Raw genomic sequence first — 16,491 nt, 5'->3', positions numbered from 1 at the left:
TCTTGTATGTGTGAAGTTTTGTAAAAATATTAAATAATAATATATTAATAATTAAAGCAAGTGTCTTGTAGAAGTACAGCTTATGTTTTTCCTTGGGGTAGGGGTTTTTCATTGAATAAAAATATATATTTTCTTAATTTCCAACTATACCTAAGTAAGGAGAGATTAAATAAATGTTAAGAAAAGGGGGAGTCAAGAGAAAGGAAAGAAAGGTCAAGAAAAAATCAAGAATTTTGGATTTGTTACTTTGGTAGACACCCTGTTACACGTGTATTGCGATACAGGAGTAAATCGTCTAGGGTTTCAGCTTCACCTGTTGTTACGGTGTAGTTTCACCCTCTAGTAAGCACAGAGTGTCTCGAGCCAAGTTGGTCGAGGGGCGTGTGAGTCGATGATAATGTTTTCATTTTCGAAAACAGGTGAGAACTGGATTCTCGTAGGGCGGGATGATTGGTCACCCTCCCTCCTTCCATCCACATCCCTCTTTCCCTCGCAATAAGGGATGCTGGGGATGACTTCCTCTCTCTCTCTCGCTCGCTCCTGGACTCCCCGATCACGCGCAGACCTGTAGATCGATATGCGGACGTGGAAATGAAGGATTCGAGATATCGAAGTTGACAGCACGAGGTATCGACCTGCGTGCCGGGTGGTTTACGTGCCTTCGTACGTTGCATTTAGTGAGTGGTCTTCGGTGACCGTTAGACCTGTGCTGTGTTCGTTCTCTGTTTCGGATAGTTTAACCTTATTCTTGTGTGGTGCAGCGCGGACTCGACGCTTCGACATAACCATGGTTCATTCAAGGGTGAGTACCGAGGCTTTGTTGCCGACAATACTTGACGCTTGTACGCTTTCCTTGAAAATTACGCTGTAATTTAACCACACTGCTAGAATTTACGGTAAAGTAAAATTATATCACCGTATTTCTTCGAATTTAAGACGCCATCGAATGTATGACACACCTTAAATATTTCTTCAGGTTTTGAGAAAAAAAATTGCTTACAATTTAAGACGCACAAATAGACATACCCATAATACTGACGCTTTATTAGAACAATATCGTATAGTATTACAGTCACGTTGTTGTTGAATTTTTGCAACATTTATTTATTTATTATCTCTTGTTTATCATGGCGAAGTTAAGGCTTTGTAGCCTTTTTCTACCACTTAACCATTTTTACATCGACATTTCGGTATACTAAAATTACAAGACAACATTTAAACCATTGCATAAAAAGGGAAATATTGAAAAGAAAGTACATACAGGAATAAAAGTCTAAGCTATAATCACGGGCATACAATAAGACACACACACAGACATGCTCACATATTCATGATAGTAATTTGGAATTTGAAATATTAAGTTGAATAAAGGGTTTCAGTGTTTTTCTGCACTTAGCTGTATTCAATTTGTCCCTAGCGAATAGGTGTATTAGCGTTAACAGTACGACCATAAGAAAATTTCGCTAAGGGTGATTTTTATGACTACCGGTATTTCAGTAAAACATCAAGGAAGAAACGTGGTAACTGAAGTAGGCAAATACTGCATTCTATATTACTAATGCCGTGGTATATTGATACATATATACTCGAATTCAAAACGCCATCGAATCCAAGGCCAGTTAAATTTTCAACATCCAAAACCCGAAAAAAAGATTCGCCTTCGATGTGAGGAAATTCAGTATTCTGCCGTTAAAATTTAACAGTCTCCCTGTTAATTTATAATAAACTGAATGCAACCGTTTATTTTTTTTAAAAAAATTGATATGTTATCTATGCATAAATATAGATGATGATTATAACTTGCATTTGACTGTACCATAAACATTTTCTTAAAAACTGAATCGTTAAAATCACATTAATTGGGTAACTATGTAATGACCGTTAATTCCTTAAAAACGGCCATGGTCGTTTTTCTTTACTGTAGTTGGATTACAGAAGTCTTAAACGGTCATTGTTTTGCAGTCAACTTTTTACAGTGAAGCAGAAACTACTTAATAGCCTATGTCTTTCACCAGAGTAGCATTGCGTAGTGTTTAGATACACACGTTCTTGAACGCTTATCTCAACGTTTCAGAATTTGACATTGACAGCAAAGCTACTGTAGTACCTTAAACTCAACATTTGGTAGCGGCAATTCGAAGTTTTCTCCAAACTTAGTGATTCTTCGGTTGACGTTAAGGGTGCTTCATCACTTCAATACTTCAGACAAGAGGCAGTCCTTTTTTAACGACCGCGTAAATATTTAAATAATTTCTGAAATAGTACTTCTTGAAAACAGATGGTAATTTTGAAAAGGCAATTTCCAAATTCCAACTGACACAATGGTAGGTTTAGATGTAGGTGATTAAGTTAACTTGAGGTTGTTTATTGTCATCGTCTTGAGTACAGCAGTAAGCAAGACATAAATTGGGTAAAGGAAACTAAAATATACTGGATTTGGTTCTATCCTTTGTAGCTTCGTTACCTTAAATCTAAAGCTATCCTTAGTTCTTTCTGGTCAGGATTACTTCGTATAAACGCGAACCACATGGCATAACAGCATGGTTTCTTTAAACCAACGCTACATATAAGTATCGACTTAGTCACATGTAGGGATGACAGTAATAACATGTTATCCATTTAACTTTGCTATCCAGAGTACGTTTTGTGTCCCATCTATAATTGCGTTGACTGATTGCAAATTCTACAGAAGTTTCACTCCACTTCTTTTACATACGTATATTACATCTCGTATATCATTGTTTATACTTTTATTGGATCAAAACTACTTAGATTGACGGATTATTAATTTAGTTCCTTTTCTTCCCTTTTCTTCCACTTTTGGCTAATCGAGTAGATGAATGAAGGGACAATCACAAACACATAACAGCACACAACACAAGTTCCATAGAGGATTATATTGCCATGAGTCCAGACGCCAGAGCATGCAGTGCAAGGTGTACTACGTACAAGTGAAGTTGACATTTGGGCGTCTTGTCTTAAACCCCGTTTATTTGTACGTTCTAGAACTAATGTTCCATCTGTTGCCATTCAGTCGCATATTTTTCAGAATATTTTAGTAATGGTCGTTTTGACTTTCCGCTATTCAAAATATATTTTTCTTTTTATCTGTCATAACTTACTGCTTACTTCTTTGCAATAACCGTCGATGCTTTAATGATTAAAGAAGAACAGGTGAATCCAGGTACCCATTAATTCCTGTGCATAAAGGGAGCATAAAATGAATAAGTAAAATCCTTGTAGTGTATTTTAACACTATTTTCAATATTTCGTAAAATTTTTCTTACTTCGTCTCCATGGCTGTTGAGAAGGTGACTCGAAATCTCGTCATCGAAAATTCTGAGTTCGAGTCCCGGTCAGGGCAAACGTGTTTCGTTTTGTTTGTCCCTTCGTCATTTCACGTAAGTATCGTTCATCGTGGACAGTCTATGTGGCGGAAGGTGTGGTGTAGTTCGCTCCGAGGTCAGAGATCCAAGTTCGACACCTGGGTAGGTCATTGATGTTTCATGGCGTTCCACATTCTGTTTCATAAATACTGCATTCTCATCGTTGCGATTAATGTAGAGAGATAGTAAAGTAATATAAAGTAAGGTTTTTGTATAACTATTACATAAAAATGACTCGTCTTACCTTAACTCGTTCCATGGATGGAAAAGATACAAAGTATTAACCATTTAGCTGTATTACCGTCTATCTTAGGTTTTTATTGATTCCAACTGCTCAGTTTTATCAAATACCTTCCCGTTGTACTATTTTTTCCCAACGTATTCGTTATACAAAACATCGTATTGCTTGCTGTTGTTCATATGATCCTTAATATACTATACTAATCCTTCGTATATTGTTTTCATTGGATGTAGGTCTTTGGTTTCTCACACAGATATTCTTACTGCAAATGCTTTAGTTACATATTACAGTGAACAATGGATTCAAACAAGCTGAAAATGTGTTCAAGTAAAGGTGTTACGAACCTCTCCCCTTTAATTTTTACTTCAGGGTCAAATTTGTTTCTTTGGAATTTTATTTTCCTACTTTAGGTGTTGAACACTATATTATTTATTGTAGAGTGAAGAGCTAACCATCACGAATTACAGTATATTATAGTAATTACAGTAATATTCATTTTGCTTGCTATTTTAAACCTAGTCCACCTGGAAGGTCGTAACGTAACGGAGAATTACTGTTTGGCTTTCCCGTACAAGTTTTAAACCCCAGATCGTACATGGCTTATTTGCATGGATATAATTTAAACAATATTATTCTATTGGCCCTAAGTTCTATTTTGTTTTATTTTGGTCTTTGTTAGTCTGGGAAAATCTCTTACTTTATGATTTGCCACACACAGGAGGTGTCCACGTAGAAATTTAAGCGAATAATGCAGGCTCAACGACTTGAACCCCGAGGGTCTGGCACACCAAGCCATTCCTGTATCAACTTAGCAACGGGGCCAACACTGGTTTCGCGCGATCTTTCGCTTCCGCTGTTTTAGCTGTGGTGAATTGTTTCTGTTAGTCTTACCGCAACGGGATCTGTTGTCGTTAAGACAACGATCGCGTCGCCAGTGCCTACTGTTTCCTCCTAGCGTGGAGAGTGGGTGAGGGTGCAGGGTGGGTGAGAAGTCCGTACACGCCTGACGTTAACATTGGCTGCTGTGTCTCTTGTAGGAACTAGCGAATTTTTTGTTTCGCTTGCTGCTCTTAAACAATCCGTCATGTGCACCTCTGGCTTGTAGCAATTCCACGTAGTATATCTCCTGTTTTTGCCAAATTATAAGGTAACGTATAGCTCCACGTTGGGAGAAACTAGGCATCAGTGTTTCAAAGCCAACAGATCCCGTTTCGGTAGCACTGACAAACGAATGGCGAAAAATCAGTCGAAGTCATTGCTGGCTCAGTGGGTAGAGTAATAGCACGGTATGCGAGGGGTCCGGGTTCGAGTTACGGTCGAGCTTGCATTTTTCGCCTAAATTATGCAGTATATTGCAGTTGGCTTGAAAACCATCAATATAAGTGATGGCATGCTGTAAGAATATCTTGATACAATTCTATGGAATGGGTCTTTATTTAAGCAAGCGTGCTTTGGCCTCATGGGCCGTTCTTACAACCTAACCTCGTCACACTTACAATGAATCAATAAATGGCAAATAACATAATTATCATGATAATACAATAAAGGCAATGCAAAGATTATGCAATGACAGATTAGTACTTTGAGTTAAGTAGTATTTCTACTTTGAAATAAATGTATGTCATGTATTGGGGAGTGAATATATGCGTTATAATAATGTGTAAGGCCAGGTGAAATTATGAAGGTTGAAGGAGGTTAATGTTGTTGTTGGAACAATAATACGTTCCTAAGTTTTTTTAAAAATTATGATGACAAATAATGTTAGTCAATAGTGCAGGCAGTTTATTCCATTCCCTAATTCCTGTAACAATGGAGGACTTGTTGTAGGTGGAAGTTTTGTTTTGGAAGTTTTGTTTTGGGGTATATTTAGATTGTGTTTATTGCGGATATTGTGTTCGAGCGTTGTTCTACGAGAACATATCTGATCGGATAAGTATTTTTGGGATACATTCTTAAGAATCGTGTGCATCCCGATGTTTAGTATGAATGATGAACCGAGGAAGTATACAATAGGATAAGCACAGTGAACGGTGCATGCCTTATCCCGGATTGAAACCGATGACCCCCTAGCATTTTAACACACTGCACTAACCACTCAATCACAGAGGGTGGCAAAGGGTAAACTACGGGTTGAAATTACATGAAAATATTAATCATCGTTCCGATTTGGATGTCAGATATTGGAACTCCATATTTAAGGTCTGAGAGCCGAAAACGCCTGCGAAACGATTTCTCCTGTCTTTGAAGAAATAAAACCCTTCCCCCGACTCCTCTATCACCCGGCTTTTCGATACGAGCTTGACAGAAAAAAGGGAGTATCGGAGGACATATGTAGCCCGAGAGATATTGTCTGAGAATTGGCACAGTAAAAGGCAGGATGGAACGGAGTGAAAGATATCTTGGAATGGATTCTGTAATAGATGTTCCATTCGGCAGGGTTGACCATCTGGCATCAGCTCATCTTTTGCGAGATTGTGAGGGTAAGTTATTTAGAGCTATATCGGCAAGAGGTTTACTATTTCCATAATCTGAAACATGATTAACATTGGTATTCAGTATATTTATTTTATTATCATTGTATATCTCTCTCTTCAAATTTTGTTGTATTCAATCGGCAATAAATTGTTTCCTATGGAATCAGTGAAACCCAACATAATATTTCAGAGACCTCCCCAAGGGCGTTGGGGTAACTTCATCTCCTTGGAGGCACATAACGGTGTTACTTGCTGGTAAAGCACCCAAAAGTCTGCCCCATCCTCGTAGTACAACCCGCTAACTGCTTCTTGCAGGTCAACGAGGCTCTGGCGTCCGTCTGTATCCACGGCTAGGAGGAGTCGTGTTGTCCTATGTTTGTCCATTACCCATCTTCTAAAAAATGAATTTACATGGTTCCCACAAAATTCCGCTTCTACTATGTAAATAGTACAGAGCATTTCCTGCCATTCTCTACGAGACTCGGCAGCAAGCGGCCCGTCGTCAGCGCTTGTCTTTCCCGGCGAACTGGGTCCGCGACAGTCGCACACTGCAGTCTGTTTTTTTCGCTCTCTCTGCCTTCGCTCTCTTTCCCTTTCTGTTGACGTTGCAGAGTGACGCCAGTATAATCCTCCCTCGGAAGTTGCGTTGTGTCGTGTCCGTGTGTTGAAGATTGTGGCTTAATATGGCACCACAAAAGTTTACATTACAACAAAGGATTTATCTTGTCTAGTGTTACTTCGGAAAGAGGAATTGTGGAGAAGTACGACGACGTTTTGCGAAGAAATTTCCTGGTTATCCCGTTCCACATAGGACCACTATATTAAACCTCGTAAGAACGTTTAGAGTAACAGGGTGGAAAGAAAAATGGAGAAATCTAAAAAATAGTATACAAAGACAATCCGCACACCATCCGTGAGTTAAAAGAGAGTATTGTACGAGAAATCGGGAGAATTACAGTAGACGAACTTGCACGTGTAAATGCCAATTTCCTTGGGAGATGCCAGGAATGTGTTGCAGCAGAGGGACATCATATTCAACACCTTCTGTAGTCAAGGTTAGTACACAATATGAAAACTGTAATTTAAATAGCCGACTCTATCGACTGTCGCGGACCCCGTTCCGTTCACTGGGAAATAGAAGCTCTGACGCCGGGCCGCTTGCTGCCGAGACTCGTAGCGAATGTCAGGGAATGCTCTGTACAGTGGCGAATACTTCTAACTACACTACTGACGAACGTGTTTTTCCTAGTTGTTGGTCGCATGAAATGAGTCAAACACGAAAGACTATGGATGAAGTACCCCTTTACAGAGACCTGTAATCAATTTTGTTTTAGTTAAGGGGCTTACCCTCGTATTGTGTGACGGGAAAAATATCCTGTGTGCTGAAGTGACCATAATCAGGGTGGCTACTCACTGGAAATTCCTTGAATTCCGGGAATTATGCGTGCATTCTGCGTGAATTTTTCTCCGTACACGTGCAAAATTGCAACTTTTATTAATCCAAATCCCCTTTAATTTAATATACATATTTATGAATGCCATGAGGCACGCTTTTTACAGCTTAGCTTCTATTTTTATGGAAGATGGAAAAGAAAGCTGCGTGGAAAATAGCACAGAATTCTCTGTCCGTTTACTTTGTTGGTGTCCTTTGCAGAAGAGTCTATGTGACAGATGGAAGCTAAGATATCTTATCTTGAAGTTGATGAGTTAAATTTGAGTTTGAAATTCTTATACAATTAACAATTTTTAATAGACTAGTATATCCCGTAACATTTATGGCGTGTGTTTGTAGCTATATTTTTAGTCTGAGTATGTGAAATAGGAAATGCAAACTCTGCACCTTAAATTCAATATTTTAAACTTATATATCATACAATTGAATTGAATTATAAATTTTGGATACATTGTAGTCACATAGACCCTTAATATTGTTAATATATTTGTGTGTGTGAGTGAGTGTGGGTGGTGAGAGGCGAGAATGAAGCAGAGAAAACATCTGCTTGTACCCTTAATTTTTTTGAAAATTCGCATTGAAAACCGAGAATTATACTTGAATTTTATCATGGGTCAAGAGTGGCCACCCTGATAACTAATCAATCAAACCCTCTTTAGGCCAGATTAACCTATCTGCATAGAACTGTCTTGAAACAGATATGTAGCCTAAAATTCCTATAATCTACAGTGAGACTACAAAGTACCGTTGTCTCTGTAACAAACAAAAGTAACGACTACTTTTTAGTAGTTTTTATTGATGTCTTAAAAATGAGTTTAAAATACTCGTCTGAGATACACACCATTAAATACTCACTCACCGCCATACTAATAACAAAGCAAGATACACCAAATTCTGTGGGACTTTTTCTCGTAACCTTATCGACGAACCTGCATTGTTCTTTGGTTGAAGGTTTACCACTTCGTTCCTTATCCTATACACTACATGTGGAGAAGAGTTTATGTTCCCAACGTAATTTTTGTTTGTTTGTTTGAGAATCCCGTTGAAAATGTTGCTAGAATTCAGTATTCACTTCCTCCATAATATTTCCTGTTCCATTCATTTATGCAATTAACAACTAGCAAAAACACGTTCGCCAATATTGTAATTAGAAGTATCAGCCATCGTATTATTTACATAGTAGTAGCGGGATTTTGTGGGCACCCTATATACGAGGTTTGTTCAAAAGTATCAGACTTTTATTAATAAAAAAATGTGTATTCAGATACCACAATCTTACATTAATCTCCTTCAAAGTAGTCCCCTCTGGCTGCCACATATTTCTCCGAACGGTTCTCACACTGTTGGAAGCAGCGCTGGAACGCCTCTTTTGGGATTGCGTCCGTCGAATTTTGCATGATGTCTTCTCTGGACTGAAATCTCGTTTTTATTCTGCTCGATTGTTAGCAGCTTCGGCACGAACTTCGGTGAGATTCTCCTGAGGCCCAAATCATTAGTCAAAATGGAATGAACGGATCCAATGTTGATGTTCACCTCGTCTGAAAGTTATCTGATCGTGATTCGGCGATCCTGCATCGCCAGCGTCCTCACCTGGTCAATGACGATCTCATTTTTGGATGTTCAAGGCCTACCAGAACGTGCATCACTCTCCACTGACGTGCGGCCATTTTTGAAGCGGTCTACCACTCCTTTATCTGTGTGGTGCCCATTGCTTAGTCCCCAAAGGCCTGTCGAATCTTGCGCATCCTTTCAACTTGGGATTCTCCAAGCTTGGCACAAAATTCAATGCAGTAGCGTTGTTCAAGTTTGTCAGTAATTTTGGCAAACACGAAATTCCGACGCCGCTCACTTACACCTCCTTACTCATCAGGGGTCTGCCAACGACTGACTGCTTGTGCAGGCAGGAAAAAAACAAAAATGCGCATTAGGATCACGTACATACGTGTATCAAACCACGCCTCCCTATCTACATTTGTTTACGCTAAAAATATTAAGGTCGGATACTTTTTGAACAAACCTCGTATTAATTTTTGAAAGATGAGATGGGTAATGGTAAGAATCAAGAGGTTAGTACAGCGGTAAACGAAGATCATCTGTTGGTATCCACAAAAGGCAAGCAACATTATTTCTTTGTGAGTGACCCTTCATCCATTTTCCCATATCATTACTCATCCTAATCATCGCGATTAACCAGAAGTGGCTGAAAAGCAACGGTAAATAATAAGAATCAAATTAAATCAGTTGTATGCGGACTTTTCGCACACCTTGTACAGTCAACAGTAAAGATAATTAATAGGCAAGTTGTCCACCACTATTTTAATTACTTTTTTATTCAACATCCTGTGTTCTTTCAAGGAATGAAATTAAGTTGGTTCGAAGTAGTCATTGTTCTCTGCTTATTGACGTCATTATTTCGATTCATTGTCATCTCAATGTGTAATACAGACCGAATGAAAATGGTGGTGGACAATTCGCCTACTGATCGTTTGAGTTTCGAAACCCCTTTGTTGAGAACAGGTCTCATAGAATTGTGTCGAGGCACATATTATAATGCTATACCCTGTCCCAGATAACTATGTAGCAAGGCCGCGCATAGCGTCATAAAAGCGAAGGAAATCGATTGGCCAGCAGTACACGCTGCTGTGAAGGCTGGTAACTTCATTCGCTTTTCCCCTTCACGCAATTCCGTTCCTCTTACGTGTTCATTGGTAGAGCCGTCTCGCGTCACTACTTGCGCAAAGACTTATTTGCGTTTGCCTGCTCCACAGTTAGCTGTGACAGAGTATATATATATGTGGATGGTTCTTTCGAAACAGCTTATTGATTAGTTCTGAAGGGGTTATTACAATCACAGTATTGCAGGCTGCTGCATGTGTTTATCTTCATTCATCATTACCATAATGATCTTCCATATTTCTCTTTCAACAAAACCACGCCTCATGATCATATAATATAATACGAATTCTTAAACCAAGCGTACGGACCTGGAGACTAAAATACGGTCCGCTTGCCATGTGCGTACGGTATTGTCGCTTTCAAAAGTTTGCAACGCTGACAGAGCGAAGCTGGGAAAGCGAGTAACTCCAATCGTCAATTGCGCAATTACGTTTATCCCTCTGTGCATTGGTGGGGTCTCACTTATCGCACAACACACGAACAATCTTGTGTTCTGACGTCACGGGAGAAAGCTTTTTAATTTTAGGCTAAATGCCCAAGTTGTTAGGGCCTCCCCCATGGCGCAGTGGTAGCGTCATTGCCTTGTAATCAAGGGGTCCCGGGTTCGATACCCAGTGGATGCACAAGTGGTTCGGATCCCACTTTAAACTGTAGGTTCAGTCCCGATTAGCCTTACTGTGCATAAAGTGGACTTAACACAGCAACTCAAACCAAACCAAACCTAAGTTGTTAGGTTAGGCTAGCTAGGTTTAATTCTCATAATATAAATAGTAAATTTTCAGTGTATTTATGCTAATAGAACCAAACCTAACTGACCTAACCTAACCTCGTAGGCATTCCTCGTCTGACGTCAGAACACAAGGTTGCATAAGTGTTGTGAAACAAGGGAGACCCTCGTTGGTGGAGTCGTCTTCCGTCACTACTTGCGCAGGGATGTTGGTTCAGTTGATGATAGATGGACCCATGTCCGGCGAATAGGGTGGACTTGAAGGCCTATGGAGGTCAGTGTCGCCATAGTTTCACCTGCAGTGTGTGGCGAGGCATTGTCATGAAACAGCATGCTCTTCTGGAGGTGCTGCCATTTTCACTTTGGACCTGAAAAACAAAGGGAATTTAAAATCATAGAAAGTCGATTTTTGCACCATTACATACGGAAGAATTTGCCAGTACACCCTGCAAATTTCAGCCTTTAGCTCATTTTTTTCTCTGGGTAAGGCTTAATAATTATCAACGTCCCCTCGTACAAAAATTAACTAGTCAATCAGATCGCGTTTAGCCAGAAGTGGCAGAAGAGCAGAGTAAAAGAACCAAATCAATGAATACGGAGTCTCTTCTTCACTTTCAACTGATGGCATAAAAGCGAGAGAGGATCTACGAATATACCAGTCCAGCGGTGCGTACGGTGAGTAAAAAGGTGTGTGGATTTGGTGGTCTTTGGATGGAGATGTTTTGCTTATCAAGAAAAGCTGGAAAAATATTTTACGTCATGAGAACACATTAGTTGACCACCGCACGCACGTATTGCGGATTTTTCATCCGTGCGTGACTGCGTGTACGTAATTTGTATGAGGCTGAAATCTGCCGTGTACGTTGGTTGCTGAATTCGGGCTCATATTTTACGCACGCGTATAGCTAAGTGATGGATATCTCCATGCATTATGGAGTTGTGCATTTTACGACTGCACATAAAACTTATCCTTGCACCGCGGCACTGCAGTTCCTGTTAACTTATGAGTCGGTTTTGCACGCACGCTACAACTCCCTTGAATTTTTCAAGATTTTGGGAGCTACCGGCTGACGTTTAGATGAAAGGTACCCCAAGATACAGAGTTCAAACGTCGAACAACGGAATGGCATTGCTACCCTCTGCATATTACAACATGCCGTGAAGGAGTACAGGAATCTCGGACATTTGTGGAGGTGATGTGATCAGCATCACGCTTCGACCGTATAACCATATGCAAGGTCTTTTGAGTGTAAAAGAGAAATGTTTAGTTGGTTTGCCACCAGATGGCTTTGATTAGGAAAAGGGGTCATGGCTAAGAAGTATTGGAGGTCGGAGAAAAGCGAGTCTCCGGTGGGAACTCCACTTCCTACTGGTTATCTGAGTTTAAAGAATGTTAAGTTGAGTTCTTTTGTATAAAAATGGACATGCTTGGAATGGAACAAAGGCCTGGGAGTAGCGGTTTTTGTAGTGTTTTTTATTTTAAGTTGTTTTATGTAGTGTATTTAGTTGGGCAATTTTAGTTAGAGCACTGCACTCTTTGTTCTATTGTGAGATTGGGGGGGAATGAATATTTAAATTGAGTGTTCAGTTGAAATTAGTATAATCCGTTTTGGTTAAATAAAGTATCAGGAAGTCGTTGGGACTTACAAAGAAATGCATCATAATGTAAAGACTTAGTTGCATAATTTGCTTTCTGTAAATTTGTTTTTTGGTTACTTATTGAATTTCAATTGGGGTTTATATTCCTTTTATTTCCATTTATGTTGTCTCAAGCCCTTCAGACATGATGTTAAATAAACCTCTTCACAATCAAGCCATTACATATTATTCCTCAAAACCTACAATTTTACGGCTTAAGCCTTCCACTGCCATATTTAAGTTATACTTCTGGTAGGTTAATGGACTAACTTTAGTTGTAAGCCTTGTGTCCTACTTTAAAGGACAATATTTCTTACGTAAATAATTCTAAGGGACGTGCAATAAGAAGCTGGTCATAACCGCCTTTGCCCTCCCCAGCCCTCAGAACCGCCGCGAACTAGTCGGTATGGAGTCTGACTGCAACACGGGAGACCCTAGTTCGATTCCCTGTCTGCGTGATCTATGGTCGGAATTTTTCCGGCCTTGTCCCCGCATAAAGAGGCTCTGGAGCTCACCGACCCTCAAATCAATGGGTACCTTGGGGCAACCATGGAGGGTAAGTCTGCCGGAGCGTGGTGCCGATTACGCCACCTCCAAAATGGCCAAGATCGAGAATGTGTGGGGGCCCTACCCCCACAGACCATAAAATGTACCTTCGTGTCGCGGTGCCCGGGGAACTTGGCCTTTACCTTTATCCCCCCCCCCACCCCCGGGTTGCTACAGGCATTTAGAGATTGGGTGAAAACCAGAGCCTCTCCATGAAAGGAATTTACTGGAAATAACCCAATCCAAAAATCGATCCCGTGTCTTCCACGTTAAAGTCAGGTGCCTGATCTATTGATTGTTTTTTTAAAATTTTTATTTTATTTTTATAACACACCACTTCTCTCCGCCACAGAGGCAGGCCCCCGTGGTTTTAGAATGTCAGTGATGTACATGTAAATATGTAGTATTGAAACGATATGTAGCTAAATATCGTAACGATCCGTAGTATCTTTTAATTATTATGGACAACGAACAACAACTTCCAGTCATTCAACCATCGTTTTCCAATCAGGGAATATTCAGAAACATCACAGGAATGCAGTGTCAGACAGCACTGAAGCTCTTCCTGGTCATCAGCGGTATAAACATGTAAACGGAAGAGGCTAACCTGACTGTGCATTTGTTTAGTAAATTGAATTGCAATAAATATCTGGGAGGCAGAGAGTTCGGGGGAGTTGTAATTCAGTTATTGAGGAGCAAGTTACGATTGAATAGAGAGAGAGGAGCTTGGAGAAATGGATTGAGGGAAAGTGAGGCGAGTCATGGTCAACGAGCAACGAAGCCTAGAGAGGTCTAAGTTTATTTTATTCGACGTTATTTTGAATTTATCATCACTCTTGAGATAGACATGTAATTATCCTAACCCAACCATGATTCAGGTTCGAAGGTTCATAAAACGCAATGAGTGACCATTGTCTTTTCTAGTTGTTAAGGTATTTAGTTTTAGTTGTGCCTTTCGCACTGCCAAGCATTTGACTTGATATGTCAATGACGAGTGCTGTCATCATTGAGGATGAATGATGAATAAGTTACATCACCCATTGATTAATTGTGGGAGTGACTGGTTTTGATCACCATCATTCTGTAGAATTATACGATATGTAGTATCAAAGAATAATCAAGTATCCAAGCAATTTCAAGGATTCTGCTAGATATTTATTTTATTTGAACATATTCAACATAATTTGAAGGGCCCAACTTATTCAAATTAAAATTTGTATCAAATTTATAAACTCAAAAAAGCACAGCAACGTGTACATATTTAAGAAACCAATTTTGTCAACTATTAATTACTTTTCACATCGCCAATTTATTGTTGAATATGTAAATGTAGGGGCAGATTCAAGAACAATTAATGCGTACAGGACTTTCATAAAGACATAAGTAGCTTTCTTGTCCACCGATGCTAAGTTTCTAGGTGCCTTGCCTAAACCTAAAAGCGAAACGAGAATAAGTAACAAGAAGGGGAGGGGGAGAAACTCCAGCATCTTTCGAAAATTAACAGCTTTTTTTTGTGTGTGTGTGTCTTCAGCCTGTCTTTCGACTTGGCAGTCAATTTTATGTGATCGTAAGCACTATGCATCTCATTGATTAGAAAATATGATATCACATGATTTTACAAACTTTCTTCATCATGTTTCAGAGATCGAGAATATTTTTTATGAGAAGTAAATTAGCAAATATGTAAATTATGTAATATCCTGGCAAATATGTAAAAATTTGTAACATAAAATTTCATGTCAGTTATATAATTCGATGACATTTTCCTGTTCAAGGCATGTATCTAGAAGTGAATAGAATATGTAATTACATCCGGGCTCTAGTGATGACAAACAAATTGAGACAAGACCAAGATTATCGTTGTAATGCATGACTTGCTTTGATTGTTTACATAACGACACTTTACTGCACTTTTGGTAGAGCTCGCGCACTTTCGGAAGTTCTCTGGCGTATGGATGAAAGCTGGTCAACGAGCCTCAGCAAAGGTTCGAGCTGGCGCGAGGTAGGGGAGGGGAGAGGAGAAATGCATGAGTCAGAATATTGTTGTCGTGGGCGGCCAGGCAGAAACAAGTTGGAAATCGGTTGTTTATCTTCACGCGGGTGCTGTTAATTTCACATTCGTTTGTTCGTTCGTTTCAAGGGAAACATGCCTCCCGTTCATTCTAAGGTTTTCCGTAGGACGATTCGTGGGCAAACACGGGAAGTTGTGGCAAACGTGCTGCAATTCATGCAAAGGGAAGCCGATGAAAATGGATGTACCATTCCACTAAAGAAAGTATATGAACGTGTTTCTGCTGCTACCGGTGTGTCTTTGAAAATTATAAAATCGGTAAAAAAAGAAATGGAAAAGGTGGAAGAAGGCACATCAACCAGTTATGATACACCGCGCAGAAATCAGAACCGACCGCGAAGGTGCACAAATTTGGACGAATTTGATCTCTGTGTAGTGCGAAGAACAATTAATGAATTTTATATTCAGGAAAAGATAATTCCTACCTTGAAATCCGTGTTGCTGAAATTGCGCCAAGATATTGGATATGAAGGTCAATCATCTAGCTTAAGAAAAATATTTCGAAAACTGGGGTTTCGCTGGAAAAAGGTTCAAAGCAACAGACGGCTGCTCATTGAAAGAAGTGACATACGCAATACACGTATAGCTTACTTGAGAGCCATTACCAGATTTCGTCGGGAAGGGCGACCGATAATATACAGTGATGAAACGTACATACATAGTTCGCACACAAATCCCAAAGCATGGTGAGATGATAGTGTAAAAGGTATGAAAGTGCCTATTTCAAAGGGACAGCGTCTCATTATCGTACATGCCGGCAGTGAAAAAGGTTTCATTCCCAACGCGTTGTTGATTTTCAAATCGAATCAAGCAACCGGAGATTACCACAGAGAAATGAATTCTGAGAATTACATTCGCTGGGTTAAAGAAATGCTCCTACCCAATTTGCCACCTACCTCTGTTTTAGTAATAGATAATGCTTCTTACCACAATGTTCAGTACGAGAAATGCCCAACCTCAAATAGTAGGAAGCAAGACATGCAAAACTGGTTGTTACAAAACAATATTCCCTTCGGTGATGGTATGTATAAAACTGAACTCTACGAACTCATAAAGTTGCATAAGGGCAAAGCCAAAAAGTTCGTTTTAGATCAAATTCTAGCTGAATATGATCACACGGTCCTACGTTTACCACCTTATCATCCAGATTTGAACAGCATTGAGAAGATATGGGGCAACGTAAAACAATGGGTTGGACAACACAATGTCACTTTCAAATTAATTGATGTGTGGGAGCTTTGTAAAAGAAGATTTTCGGAGATTGGGGCGAAAGAATGGA

At 39.6% G+C, this 16,491-nt stretch overlaps 1 protein-coding gene across 3 annotated transcripts in view; it reads left to right on the top strand.

Annotated features, from left to right (window-relative positions):
* The window catches only part of Syn2 (Syntrophin-like 2), a 623,560-nt gene that overhangs the window by 116,604 nt on the left and 490,465 nt on the right, over positions 1 to 16,491 (top strand). The window contains exon 1 of one of the 3 annotated variants that reach the window (XM_083109951.1): positions 704 to 802. The exons of the other annotated variants lie outside the window; for them this stretch is intronic. Coding sequence (XP_082966077.1) covers positions 788 to 802 — 15 coding nt within the window. The 5' untranslated portion in view covers positions 704 to 787. Of the gene's footprint in view, positions 1 to 703; positions 803 to 16,491 lie in introns of those variants that run through there. 3 annotated transcript variants of the gene reach the window in all.

This window comes from Lepisma saccharinum, chromosome 23 (assembly GCF_977018435.1).
Source record: "Lepisma saccharinum chromosome 23, izLepSacc3.1, whole genome shotgun sequence".
NCBI classification, from domain to species: Eukaryota; Metazoa; Arthropoda; class Insecta; order Zygentoma; family Lepismatidae; genus Lepisma; species Lepisma saccharinum.
The sequence above is the reverse complement of the archived record's forward strand: the minus strand, read 5'-3'. Positions and strand labels throughout refer to the sequence as shown.